A 15,384-nucleotide genomic window follows, 5' to 3' on the forward strand; every position below is an offset into this window, starting at 1 on the left:
AGCCCAGCTTTGCTTCATCAACATCTTCCACCAACACCTGGAAGTGCCAAACCACACTCACTCTTCTGACTCACTCAGATGCCCCCTTGCAAACAAACAACTGTGTGTGTGTGTGTGTGTGTGTGTGTGTGTGTGTGTGTGTGTGTGTGTGTGTGTGTGTGTAACGGTAGCCAGCTGGGGTGCGTTTCCCAAAAGCAAAGTTGCAACTTTGTTGGTTGCAATGCAGTTTACCATTGCCAACTGAGATGCACTCCTGGTCCGTAGCTGAAGCTGCAGTACGAGTAAACTTCTTTCCCAAAGCTTTAAGAGTCGTTCTAGTGGCAGAGCTAGCAGCTTGGGCTTTTAGCTCGACTCCCGATCTGAGGTGCCACTGTTTTGAGTCTGGGCTGAGCCGTGCAGTCAACACAATGTAGGTGTGCATGTGTGTGTGTGTGTGTGTGTGTGTGTGTGTGTCGCTAAAAAAAGGCATGGCCCTTGATTATTTGTCTGGTCAGCTGGTCGAAACAGACAGTGCAGTTATGCTTAATGAGACTGGCATGGGGTTTGTGTCATCGAAAGGTATCACCCCTTTTTAGGAGAACACAAATTAGAAGCATATAACTGAATACAGTGCAAACTAATGTACAGAAGATTCAGTAACACTTTACTTGACAGGTGAGTTCATAACACATTCATAGCAGCTGTCATAAACTGCACAAAAAGCATTCATGACTGTTTCATCATGAGCCATGACTCAACATTCATACCAAAACTTTCATGAATTTAGAAGACAGAATGGGCCAGGGGCGAGCTAAACTGATGACAGCGCTACAACTTTCGTTTTTGGACGTAGTGTCCAATTGCGTCGAAGTCCAGAATCAGTCTGAGTAAACATTGATCTTAGTGTTATCCAACTGCATGCAGTGAGATTTTCAAATGCATGCTTGGTGCCGCCCCTCGAGTTGGGCCATTTTCATCATTCGTGACCAGAACCCTTAATCTGAATTTCCAGGGTCTGGTTTACTACCTGACTAGTATAACTCGACAGACAATGTGGTACCTTGGTTTTTAATATCAATGAACTTAACCACAAAACTGCTATAGTATGGAATGGACAAATGTGATTAGTTGAACTCAAGAATCAACAACCGTTTGCCAGCGCTAAATTGTAATCTATGTGTTGTTTTATGTGAGTAATTTCCTAAAATAGAAAACATACAGGCATTTTCGAAATCCTCATCCATTCTCTGGATTATGTCAAGAATTGATGACCTCTCAATTCTCACTAGTTGTCCAAATTCACTTTGCACTTCACATGTAGAGCATGGTTTCTAATCAGCACAGACCTGTCACTCAACCAAATCACCGTGGTCACCGCAACCAAACTCGTGCATGAGAAATTAAGTTGATGGTCGGAGCTCTTCTCCAATCATAGGAGTCGACAGTTTTTTTCCATACTAAAATGTGTTCTCAGCAGCTTTAAGTGAATAGGTTTTTGGGCAAAACTCTTTAGCTTAGTTTAAAACGTTTAGTGCGATTTAGGGAGTACTCTTGGCAGTTAGATCAAATCAAATGCTTTGAGAATACAGGCCCTGTGTGCCGGACCTACAACTCTTAAAGCTTTGTCAGCAGGATGTGGCTAAACATGTTCACCAGAGCAAACAGTCGCTATGTTGGTGCTATCCATGTTCACTCATTAGCTCACTAGTCTCTGACAAAAAAAAGTTTTTTTATTTTTTTATTTTTTATCATTTTTATCATTATTGCTATAATTATTAAAAAAACTAATACAATTTTGAATTAGCATCTGCAGTTGTCAGACTTCCATCCTGTAGTGTAATCTATGTGATATGCAGGACTACACAGTATACCCACGCACGCTATTTGTTTATCCAGCAAATAACGATGTCCACAGACAAGGTAGAGTATGTTGCATGATTTTATGAAAATATGATGCATTGCGAGATCAAAGCAAGTCAAATTTGTAGTTTCTTATGTCTCATTTCATCGAACTACAGGTACGCTACCGTTCACCCTGTTACAAGTTGATGAACCGCTGAAAAGATTTTGGAAACATTATTTTAAGATACGAAGCTTTAATGTTGCTTTAAAATAGGCAGGGATATGCAAGATTTACTCAAAAGACTACAAGCTTTCAAGAGTCTTTCCCACATCTTGTCAAAGTCTGTCAGTGTAGTAAGGTAGGCTTAATCAGACTACACCACTGCTTTCGTCTTTTTTCATGAATATTAAAAAGAACAATGCATTTCTTCCCATACAAACAGACTAAGCAAAGAACAAAAAAAGGGACCAAAAAAAACAACAAATGGCCAAACCAATAACCAAATGACCTACATAAACGTGTGAGCACAAACCCACACCATGGAACTAAAAAAAAGCTGAGACTGAGAAACGTGAGACATGGCACAACATGAAGCTTTTGATATATGTGCGACAATGACCACAGCTGCACTCATTACTACACCACTAACACATCACATAGGTCTGCGCTAACCAAAACACGATACTGGGGCCGCACAATTATCTCGATCGCAATCGCAATATGAGCCAACGCAATTATCCGATCGCAAATCGCACATACTACAGTCCGTACAAACCAGCGGGGGAGAAGAGCTCACTCACAAGAACGGTAAATAGAGTAACTAGATGTACCGCAAAGCGGTATACAATATGACTGCCGCGGAGTCCTGCTACATGCCCAGTTTCGTGCACCCCTGTCTTTCAGTCTCCGGGGAATCCTTGACAAAAATTTGCTCCGCACAAAAAACAAAACTGACTAAACCTACATGACCGCCACTTCGCTGCACAGTGCTCATAATAACAGTGACCACTGAAAGACATCCTGCCACCTGTTCATGGCGTTGACAGGTGTACTATAACTATTAACCCTTATGTTGTCCTTGGGGTCAATTTGACCCCAAGCAGTGTTTAACATCATAAAATATATGGTTCACTTTTTTTGTTTTGCTTCAAGTTTCATGACTTTTCCTCATTTGAAGGGTACAACAGAGTAAACATGAAATTTGCACAAAAATATGTTTCCAATGTCCTGTAAAAAAAATAGTTACGTTGGTGGTATTGGGGTCAATTTGACCCCATTTTTATGAAACATGATGAAAATGAATATTTGACAAATTATGGATATTATTATTGTAATAGTATGAGAACATGTAGCTATTATCATTATTTCATATACAAGTACATATTACATATAAGTTATTTTGGCAGGTCTGAAAAAGTCCAAAAAGTCAGCCTTTTGGCTGTTGACACTGGATTGGCCATATTGCCAGTCAGGGTTCCAGGGTTCATAAAGGGGTGTGGGGGGGTGGGATTGTTTTGTAGGGCTTTTGATAGTGGTTATTACACTCTTGTTAAGTACCTACCACAAAAAAAATTGGGTAAAAAAAATAATTTTAATCATTTTTGAGAGTTTTTTGTAGCTGGGGTCAAATTGACCCCAAGGACAACGAACGTCGTAGGATTTTAGGACAACATGAGGGTTAAGGCAAAGATAATTACATGCACTCTCTCAAATAGGTGCACACCAATCTAGACTAAAGATTAGGACAACAAGCACACAGACATCACACATGACTACACGCATGTCTACACACATGCACAACCAGAGCTCTCACATGAACTTGTACATCAAGTTTCACACACACTCACATGCAAACACACACACACACAAGCACATACACACACCATTTACATTCTCTCTCTCACACATCCACACAGAGAGAGAGAGAGAGATGGTGGTGGTGGTGGTGGTGGTGGTAGTGGTGAGGGGGGGGCAAACACATAAACAAATAAGACATAGTCACAAAAACACAATCAAACACGCAAACACAAACTCTCTCTCTCACACACACACACACACACACACACACACACACACACACAGGTCACATGCACACACATACGCACACACTCAAACTAACCAAATAACCTAACTGACATGACAAGCGAACAAACTAACAAACGATCAGCAACCTTTCCCTGGCCCCGGTCCTGACCCTGCACACATCAGGCTTGCAGCAGCTCAGCTACAGGGTATAATGCCGCAGCCATGCCCGTGCGGTTTAGTTTCAGGGTCTCCACGCCCAAGGGGTGACCTGGGTCCCTGCCCAAAAGTGTGGCTGCGCAGAAGTGCAGCCGAATCGCATGCGACCGCTCCCTGTCCTCCTACGGCCCGCGTACCACCTCGTTGCACCAGCCTTGAACTTAGCGAGCCCGTGTCATCACCCGGGCACAACGTGGATATGACTTATGAGCCGTGGGATTTTTCTGACTAAAACTAAACGGCGATGTTAACGCGTTGAGTCAACGTTTACTGAGGCAGAAATAGGCATTGATAAGCTGATTATATTGAATTATTTAGCTCAATTTAACAGTTCACTTATCTTTACATACATTGTTTTTTTATTTATATTTTTCATGGTATGTTTGTATAAAATTATATCCTCATTTATCCACACTTATTTTGACAATGTTAGAATCTTTTTTACAGCACAACATGTCATGTGGTTTAATAAAATTCATGAGCCAGCAAGTTGTTTATCTTTGATCTGTGCAAAACATCACATGTATAGTTATTTGCAAGGCAAATAAAAAACGGCTACATAATTAAAAAAAAAGAAAACAGGTATAGCCTACAATCTTTTTTTCCCATCGGTGAACAAGCCACAGATGCAGCACCCTATACAAGAAGAAAAAAAAAGATACATTGAGTAAAGACCTCAACGGACTCATGTGACTCATTTCACAACTATGAAGTTGCCCATTTAGCGATCTAGCGAATGGTATGTGGCCAGCAATGAGAACTGAAAGTAGCACTGTCAAAACGCCTACTAAAATACAACAGAGTAGACTTACCTTCAATCTAATTTGATCCACACAGTGCGATAACATATCAGTGTCTCAAGGCACATGACGCAGCTTACACTTGATCCCTCGATAGCGACGAGACTAACGTGACAAGTTTAGTAGGACATTTTGGTTGAGCTTTCCAAATGTATTTGAGCATATTCGAATGCACGTCGAGAGGAAAATGCACGTTGTGAGGAAAAGTAAACACATGATGAGAACTCTGGTTTTACACACATCACATTCACAACACTGTCTGGCATATGACTAAAATCATATCACACAGCACTGTGCCAGGGGGAAGAAAAAGAGGTTGCCAGACGATAGAGGCAGAAGAAAATGATCCGCAATGGTGGGCACTGGCTACAGTGCCTGTACCACGGCAAAGATCCTTCATTGCTCCGCTTTAACCCTCTCTGACCACACTTGGGCCCATATGCCCACAGGGACCCATGTACAAGTCCAGCCTGGGTCATTTCCCCGATCCCAACCCATCAATTTCTCCTACAAAATGCCTCAAAAAATATCAAGAAAAAAATCAGTGATGGAATTTGGCAGGTCCCAAACGACTGCAGAAGTTAGGAAGGAATACAGGAGTAGGAAAGTCACAATGTCTGTGATTAACCCAATGACCAACAGGGTTAAAGGAGATGTCCTTTAATCCTTTGAGTTTTCACATAGATCTCCATTTCTCGAGGTCATCGGGTCCCGTCGGAAAAGGAAGGAAAACAATTGTTTTGGTTTTTGTATTGACAGTAGAAATGGTCAGGGATCTATGTGAAACCTTTTTTTTTTACAGTATATTCAAAGGATGGCCAGCTAGCGGATCATGAGGAGATGGTCACTGAATGTGATTTTTTATGGGCTTGAAATCACATACCATTGCTGACTTTACCTTTAATACAAGGACAATAAAACAAGTAAATTATATTTGCAAGGGTGTATCATTCCATCTTGAATTTCCCCTTGGGGATCAATAAAGTATCTATCTATCTATCTATCTACATCCCTCCATCTAAAACTACTGACAGGTAACCGACCACATGCAGGTTTAAATGCAGCAGGTATATGATCAGGTATAAATACAGCAGGTACTGTATATGCTTAAAGGCACAAATACAGTAGGTATATTATCAGGTATAAGCTGAGATGTGATCAGGTATCAAAGCAGCAGATATGTGATCAGGTATAAATGCAGCAGGTATGGTATCGGCTATAAATGCAGTAGATATGTGATCAGATAGAAATGCAGCAGGTACTGTATGCTATCAATAAATGCAGTAGGTACAGTATGAGATCATATAGACATGCAGTAGGTAATAGGTATGGTATCAGGTATAAATGCAGTATGGATGTTATCAGGTATAAATGCAGGTAAGGTATGTTATCGGCTGCAGTAGGTACAGTACAGTGTACAGTATGTGATCAGGTATGAAGCAGGTACTGTATGTGCTCATGCACTGTATAAATGCAGTGGGCATGTTACAGTATCAGGAATAAAAGCAGCCGGTATGTGATGATCAGGTATAAATAGATAGATAGATAGATAGATAGATAGATATACTTTATTGATCCCCAAGGGGAAATTCAAGAAAGCAGCAGATATGTGATCGGCTATAAATGCCGCTGAGATGTGATCAGGTATGAATGCCGCTGAGATGTGATCACTGCTCAAACTCCATGGGAACTGAACCCATGACCCTGGAGCTGCACAGAAACCACATTATTTGTTATTTACACTCCTAGAATGTGCCGGAAAATAACAGAGAGCGGTGTGGCTTTGGTGAGAGACACGCCGAAAGTTACAAAGGTCAGGTAAACACTCTGATTCAGAGGGAGAGAAAGAGACAGAGAGAGAGAGAGAGAGAGAGAGAGAGAGAGAGAGAGAGAGAGAGAGAGAAAGGCTTCAAAGGATCCCTGAGGTATATCTTATTCTGCACATTACTTCAGAAGGGCCCTGAGTTTGTACCTGCTTTTGTCCCACTCTCAAAGCTGCAGCACGGTAAGAGGACTTATTTCATTATCAGGTGTATTTCTGTAATCTATTGGCATATAGCCATGCATTAATTCACTACAAATTATTGCCAACTTGGTATTTTACGTTTGTGTGGCCAATGGGCTCTGGTACGTACACAGATTTAAATGTCAGCATGGGAAAAAATTCAAAGTGAGGTATGTTTGTCGACTTTTAATTTAGGTGTGGGAGAACCATTTGAGTTTTTTTTTTTTTTTTTAAATTGGACCTCAAGGTCAACCGATGAATGGATACGCATAATGATTCTCTGATAGAATAAAAAGGCAAAATAAATAGAAAAGAATGAAGAAGGTTTAGGCTGCTTTAAAATACAACACTGATGTCAAAATTATCACTGTGCTGAATGTCACAAACAAAATTAAAGATCGGGCTCAAAATGTCATGTGCTATCTATTTTCAAAAATAAGGTGAAGATAGGCCTATACGGACAAACGGCTGAGTCAAACCAAAAAATGTCTGCATTTTTTCATAAAGCTTGGACCAATTGAATTTATCTTTTTAAATATTCATTATACTGATGATCACTGTTTTGTCAGGAGACAGGTCATTACATTTTGATAGCCTAATTGAGTACACAATTGAACAAACAGAGCAAATAGCATACATGTACTAGGCTGCAGAGACGGCTCTAGACAGGGGCGGGGGGGGGGAGCGAAGAAACACAGCCATTGTGTGTAAGCTGTTGTAAATAACGACAAACTGTAATAAGTATTATGTATAGGTGCTTGCATAGTTTTCTGTGTAGCCTTGGTTGAATGCAATGGAAAATAACAACTGGCCTAGAATCTGACAGACGTCCACACAATTAGGCTACTTGACAGATGTCCAAAAATGTAACTGTAGTGATGTGCACCTTGCTTCAAATAGCCAAACTGCTACCCCGAGTTTTATTAGCACACTCGGACTTTGAAACCAACTGTAAATTCATCCTCACTGTAGTCGAGCTCTGCAACACAGGCCTAGGCCTAAAGCTCCATCTCAACCTGCTCTTTGTGTTTATGTCAATTCTGATCCAATTTCAATGCTTTGCTATGTTGCTAACCCAGCCCACACTCTTTTAAAAAAAAAAAAAAGGTTCTTGAGGTGCTATATAGAACCATGCAGCCTTTAAAGAAACCTTATGGATTATTTTGATTAACCATTTTTAGGGGTGCAATATATGAGGCATGTACAGTAATAGAACCATTTTTGGTTCAATATAGCACATTTTTTCTATGAGTGTAATGCAATAGGCTAGATTCAGTCCACAGATTGCTACTACGACCATCACGACCCAAACACAATTAATGTAAAATAGCTGTTCCAATAAATTTGGTATTCAAACATATTTATTAAATGAGGTCTTCAAGATGTGAAAATATAATTTCACCTCAAAACTGTCGGCTCGTTGAGGTCTGTCTGGATTTTTAGAATGAAAACCGACGATTAAAATAATTCTGTGTGGATTTGCATTGGAGTTGATTCAATATTGCAATAAACAACTCATATATGTGAAACCTAACGTTGCGTTTGAGTCGCAGTTTAAGAAACACTAGGCTATTATATCACGTGATGGTATTTCACCAAATATGAGAATGAGAAACATGAGAAACATTGCTGTGGAACGATGCTGCCCCCTCATGTCTTGTCTGACGTGTGCCTACGTTGAGTGCGTCGCAGGGGCATCTTCAAACCTTTTTAACGGGTAGTTTAAAAAATAAAGATATCGCATGAGCAAGACACCCTTACGGTGTAAAAAATGCAAGTCATGATAGGGTTTAATCACTTACACAAGCCAAAGGGCAAAATATCACGAATGCATTATTGTATTATTTATTCCATTAGGTGTACTTGTTGATAAGAGCTTACACATCAAGACAAATAATTAGGCTGCTCTAATTATAGCCTATGTAGGCCTTTCTGTTGACATGGGGATCATAGGAAATTGCCTTCGGTATTCAATGCAACTCCAAAATAACAATGTTGCAGGCAGTGGTGTTTGTAAAGTTGAAAACTGTAGCCTATGTGTTTCTTCTTTTTGAATTCCCTGGTAGGCTACATGCAAAATAGCCTAAACTGGCGACATCAACACCTCCATTTCAGTACCCTAGTTATCACATTGGACTACAGTTGAAAGGCATGTGTTGGCATCTTCTGTCAAAGACGTTGTCGAGTTGTGGGGCAAGCACTTATCGGAGACTTTGGCTCACTTGTCTGATTGAGCGCAATGATTCAGTCGCTTCCGCGTGTATGCTGTAGGCCTGGGTGTAAAACGCACACTTACCTTAACGGCACCATCGATCGAACATCTCACTTCACTGCGACCATGGTCTTCGGCATTATACTGTAGTCCACTCTACCTGTCAACTCGGCATTTACTGACTAAATGAAGTGAGTAGGTACGGCGGCCCTTCCTTATCTGACACGCGACGGTGACTGATTTTTGACTTTCGAGTCAACCCACGAGTTTTCGCGTGCCAACGGCCTCACTGGGTGGCACGCAATGAAATCTCGATATGATTTTCTTTCCGTGTTTGAACCCAGCCAAATGTGTTAGATCTGTTATAAATTTCGTGACAAACGATGTCACACCTTGGAAGCCAAAACTAGGATGGGTTATTTTATGTTGTAAATGACTCATAGGCAACATTCGTTTGTGTGAGACGTTTTTTCCCAATGAAGCTTTATCGAAATATATGTACAAATAAACACAGATAGGCATAGATAGGTCATACCCTTGTATATCAATGCCAAGTAGCCTTGCGTAAAACAGAGAGTGAGAAAATGATGAGGTAGGCCTAAACGGAAATACATAGCCCCACAGACAACGGTTGTTCGTCAATGATTAAGTCAAGCCTACTGTACGACGTCAATCGAGGAAAAGAGCCATTTGAATAGTAATGATATTATTATTACTATTAATAGGCCTATTTTGTGAATTCATTCATTCATTTATTTTTGAAGGGATACTGTCCACAGGCAGAAAGCCACAACATGACAATGAACTAGGACCTTATCAGTGGGCTCCAAGTATACTATGTATACTGTATGTTTTATTGTATATTGTCTATATGTTGTCTGTACTGCTAGAGTGACACCATCAGCCAGAACCAAATTCCTTCACTCGAGAAAAAGTGATGTGTTAAAATGACACACTGCATAGCTCAGGCAGGGACAACATCAATTTTGTGTCAATTTCTACACAGCACTTGTGTGGCTCGGTGACAGACAGGCAAAAGACAGATTTCAGCTATCTAAAAAAAAACAAAAAGAAAACAACAAGCACAGACAAAGAAAAAAAACCTTTTGCAGGTACGCAGTCACTTCCACACGGGCAGCTTCTCAACTGCAGTGTTGACATTTACACAAAATGTGTGGATTGAACAGCTGACTCTCCCTTGCGTGTGGCCCCTAGCTGTTCTTATTGCTCTGGAGCCAACTCAGCAATGGTGCATTCAAATTTGGCAAACAGTGACGAACGCTCGTGGTGAACAACATGTTTTCTTTGAACAGTTCGCGGAGCACTACCTCCTCAGACTGTTTGCGATTGTCAGCAAACGTTCGCCACAAACTCAAGGATAACAGCAAGCTGTTTGCAAGTGTTCGCCTATGTTCGCCTATATGTTTGTGAACTTGAACAAACCTTGCCATTTTTAACACAGCACTTTCTAGAGTGTTAAAAAAAAAGGTTCTTGTTCTTGCAGTGCTATATAGAACCATGCAGTCTTTAAATAGCCCTCAGGGGGTTCCTTGGATGGACCCTTCAACATGGTTACAATAAAGGGTTTTGGCTCTATATAGCACCTTTTTTTCTAAGAGCAGGCAAGAGTGCTTTTTTTCCTAAGAGGTGTTAAAGTCCTTGTGTCAACAACCAAGCCACACAGATCTCTCTAGCGCGGCCCTCATTCTAATTAGACCTGGGGCTTTTCTTGGAAGTAGACATGGTGGTTTAGTGACTAACCTCAGACGAAGTAGTATGGTAATCTCCTGCGGGAGATTCTGATTCTGATTCTGATTCCGATTCTACTACAACCCAGATCTGTGTCCGCAGTAATCTCACGCGTGCAACACCTCAACACCTCTCCTTGTGTCAACAACACAAGCCACACAGATGACACACACATATGCAAACACATACAGTACACACACACACACGCACGCATGCACACGCACACACGCACGCACACACAAACACACACACACACACACAAATGCATTCATACACACATACACACATACACACACACACACACACACACACATGCATTCATACACACATGCACACGCGCGCACAAGCACACAAGCACACACACACACACACACACACACACACGGTGTATCTTATAAATTACAAATATGAGAACGGGCAGCAGTTACAAAGATAGAAGTATTCTGCATTGATACTTCCATTTGCTTTTTACATCAGACTTCAAACACACACACACACACACACACACACACACACACAGCACGATACTGACACACACATGCACACACACACACACACATACACACACACACACACACCATTCTTCATAACTACAGACACTTTCAGACTACCACCATGTACTGACACCACAGTCCTCTGGGGGGCGCTACAGAGCTTAGCGTGTCAAAATATAAAAGAGGAGTCATGCACCTCACAAAATTGTCTACTAATAGTTACCAAGCCATTACACTATTCCCCTGTTTTTATTTACATATTGAATGAATGTTTTCATACACTAATAGTGTATTGCATGTTTTTATAACATCTACACAAACATCCCATCCCATCCCATCCCATCTTAATGCAAATTCAATCCTATTTGTATCTACTCAACAAAAAACTCTTGCTATTGTTGTTATTGTTGAGAGTCAATCAGTTGAACCATACTGCCCTTTTTTTTCCTTCTCTTACCTTTCTTTCTTGTTTTTACTCTACAGACGATTGCAAAATGGCCACTGCAGACTGGATTGATAATGTTACTCATTACTCCGATCTTCCCACGACCAGCGGTGAGAAGTAGTCACCGTTTGTAGTGTTAGTGAAAGTCTTGGATCGTATTGCAATAACATTTTAATTTATTTAAATTAACATACATGTAGTACAGCAATATCATACAGAAATGTAGATAGTTGTATTATAACATGAAAATATAGAAACACAAAATACATTTAAAATGAACTTCGTCATACTTAAATTAGAAATAATTAATTTCATTTATGTGTGAATTTGACAATGGCAGACACTGTTCTCACTGTTCACTGTTCACTGTTCTCTCTGAAATGTGAATTTCAGACAACTACGACTACCTGTCCAGCTATGGCACCTTCGCTGGCGAAGAGGATCTGGTAGCCCCATGCTTTGAGGACGACGACGAGTCCAGCTCGACGATCCTGGCGGGCTGTCAGACGGCGTTCTACGTCCTGGTTTTTCTGGTGGGTGTGACGGGCAACTCGCTAGTCGTCGCCACCTTCGCCCGCTACTGGCGCGCCCGCCTCCGCAGCCTGACGGACGCCTTCCTCCTCCACCTGGCGCTGTCCGACCTGCAGCTGCTGCTCACGCTGCCCCTGCAGGCCGGCGAGGCTCTGCACGGCGAGTGGCCGTTCGACAGCGCCCTCTGCAGGGTGAACAGGGGACTGCGGTCGATGAACACCTACAGCGGCCTGCTGCTGCTAGCCTGCATTAGCGCCGAGCGCTACAGCGTGGTGGTGCTCCGCTCCGGGGCGACGCGTCGGGGGAAGGCCGGCGGCGGGTGCTGCCGTCGTCGGGTGGTGATCCAAGCCACCGTGGCGTGCCTGACCGTGACGTTGGCCGCCGTCGCCCTGAGCGCCCCCGACTTCCTGTTCTCTGAGGTGGAGCGCAACAGCGGCATGTGCGGCCTGAACGTGTGGGTGGAAGGGGCCGGCTCGCAGGTCAAGCTGGCGCTGACCGGTTCCATGATCGCCGGCTTCTGCGTGCCCTTCGCCGTCATGGCCACGTGCTACGCGGCCATCGGCTGCGTCCTGGCGCAGGGCCGGCGCCAGGCTCGCGGGCACTGCTGGCGGCGTCAGCGGACGCTGCGCCTGATGGTGGCGCTGGTGGTCCTCTTCCTGCTCTTCCAGCTGCCCTACACGCTGGTGCTGGGCCTGAAGCTGACCGGCGCCTGGCGCTCCTGCGGCCTCTTTCTGTGGGAGAGCGCCACCTGCAGCCTGGCGTACACGCGCTGCTGCCTCAACCCCGTGCTCTACGCGCTGGTCGGCGTGCGCTTCCGCAACGACGTGCTGAGGCTGCTGCACGAGGCCGGCTGCCTCCGCCTCTGCCTCTCCGCCTCGCGGCTCACCCTCGACCCCGACAGCGGCAGCTCGATCTCGCGGTCATCGGCTGCGCCCCCCGGCGCCACCGCGCTGCTGTCGCCGAAGTCGCCCACACCCCTGCTGACGCCGCCAGACATCGGAACCGACGTGAGCAGAGTGTTTGTGTATCCGAGCCTTTCCTCTACTCACACCTGACTGTGTTCATAGCCCGTATACGTCCTCAGAACTGACCCACGTATAAAATCTTCACTCACCATTCACCTCTCTCGAACACAAGCTACCCTCATGAAAAAGGTCATTCAAAAATGGTCTCTTCCTTTCAGAGCACACACAGCTCACACATTCCTTTTCAGACGCGTGTGTTTCATTCAGCTGCCCACTGTTCCGCAGCGGGGACTCTGACCGAATGCACACATCACTGAACTTAAGAGTGAGAGAGACGCTGGGCATTGATCTCATTAGATTATTAGATTTTATATGAAGAGTTTGATTCCAAAACACTATATATATATATACGTTTTTAAAAACATTAAAAAGTCATAAGTCATCAAATTGCAGTTGTGTTGTTTTGATTGAGTAAAGATAAATCAAATAATAATATCCAAAAACATTTCTACTGAAATTACTTGGAAAACAAATGGTAAAAAAGAAAAAAATATTTATGAAAATTCACAAAAAAATGGTGGATAGCGTTTCGGATCCAACTCTTCATATGATCTTTTAATACATTATTGTAAGTTCTATCTTTTACATTATCATACATACTTTACATATCCTCAGCTTCATGCATTATCTGAAAGCAGAACTGTGACCAGTCATTAGGCCTACATCTCAGCAATTTCTCAAGCACATTTTCTATGTACTGTAAGCCATCATCATGTGACTGAAGATTTTATAACATCCAAAATGTATAGTGTCAGACTTTAATTATGATTGACTAAGTTGTGTTTGAAGCAACTGTAAAACACTCATCGTATCATTATATGATACAATGTGCGAGCATATAGACACTTTTGTGATTGTATAACATGTGTTCTATTATTATTATTTTATTGCAACTATATAATAACCACAGCAATAGTCCATTAATCCACACCAATAATCAGAGGTCAATGATAGTCCACGGAAACAAATAGTGGACAATACATACACATATGGAATCATTACATCTGTTTGGAAGAGACGAATAACTATTTTATTTCTATTTGTTGTTTCTGATGAAATGAAGAAGTCTGAGAAGTAGCAATATTTCTAAAGCTTGCATATCTCCAGTGTTTGTATTGTAACTATGATAAGCATTACATTACAGCATTACAGCATAACATACAGTATTTTCTAAATTATAGTCATCACCATTTGTCTGAACATCATAACTTATATCAGAATAACAGTAAAGATTCTTAAACAGAACACTGACTCTGTTGATAAAGCCAGAGCCATATACATACATATATGTATTTATATGGCTCTGGGTAAAGCAAAATTATTTTTTTCTTCTCAGGAGTATGACAAGTATGTGATTTGCAGGGGGGCTACAACAGGTGCGTAACTGAAGCGTTTCCATTTGCGATGTCTGCTGCAACAATTAGCTTCCACTCTGATCAATGGAACTAGCCACAGTACTGTAGATGTGATAGCAGCAGGTACTGTACATTTGAAAAAAAAAAAAAAAAAAAAACAGACCAGTCTTCCAAAATAGTTTTTATGCATTGCGAACGGAACGCTTCAGTTACACACCTTGTGTAGCCTCCGTTAGTGATAAACCAGAGGGAGTGGTAAAGTTGCTAATAGAGGAGCATTATGGCTTCATCCAGACAACAAAACAACAAAGGCCTCTTCTTTTAGGAGGTTTAGCAGCTACTGTCAGTTAACTTACCCAGGTTTACCACTGAACCGCCTACTTGAGATACCAGCCTGCTCTGTCTTTATTGACACTTCTGTTCAAAATGTGTTATTTCTAAAAAAAAAATTTATAGAATTATTACTGTATTCTTAAATAAACGCCTGCCTATCCAGTTTTGGCACGGTTTCCTTTATCTGTTTACTCAAGATGAGATATAATGGCAAACAATAGCGTCTATGCAAGTCTCATAGTTCGGAATACATCACCTTTGCCACCAACACCATCACCATCAACAGCAACAGTGTTCTGTAACAAGAGTTTGTTGATGGTGAAACAGCTTAATCAACTATAGCTCTGAACCCCTACCATCAGGATACTATAG

General features: G+C 42.0%; 2 protein-coding genes across 2 annotated transcripts in view; one reads left to right on the forward strand and one right to left on the reverse strand.

Annotated features, from left to right (window-relative positions):
• The window catches only part of LOC134070208 (receptor activity-modifying protein 1-like), a 23,309-nt gene extending 13,997 nt beyond the window's left edge, over positions 1-9,312 (reverse strand). The window contains exon 1 of the mRNA XM_062526482.1: positions 9,165-9,312. The gene's annotated coding sequence lies outside the window, so the exon portion shown is untranslated. The remainder of the gene's footprint in view (positions 1-9,164) is intronic.
• On the forward strand, positions 6,753-15,276 carry ccr10 (chemokine (C-C motif) receptor 10). The gene is made up of 3 exons (XM_062526476.1): positions 6,753-6,868; positions 11,807-11,878; positions 12,162-15,276. Exons 2-3 carry the CDS (start codon positions 11,818-11,820, stop codon positions 13,352-13,354), a joined length of 1,254 nt encoding a protein of 417 aa, XP_062382460.1. The 5' UTR covers positions 6,753-6,868; positions 11,807-11,817; the 3' UTR covers positions 13,355-15,276.
• Positions 15,277-15,384: the final 108 nt, after the last annotated feature.

The sequence above is a fragment of the Sardina pilchardus genome, chromosome 22, assembly GCF_963854185.1.
Source record: "Sardina pilchardus chromosome 22, fSarPil1.1, whole genome shotgun sequence".
In the NCBI taxonomy this organism is placed as follows: domain Eukaryota; kingdom Metazoa; phylum Chordata; class Actinopteri; order Clupeiformes; family Clupeidae; genus Sardina; species Sardina pilchardus.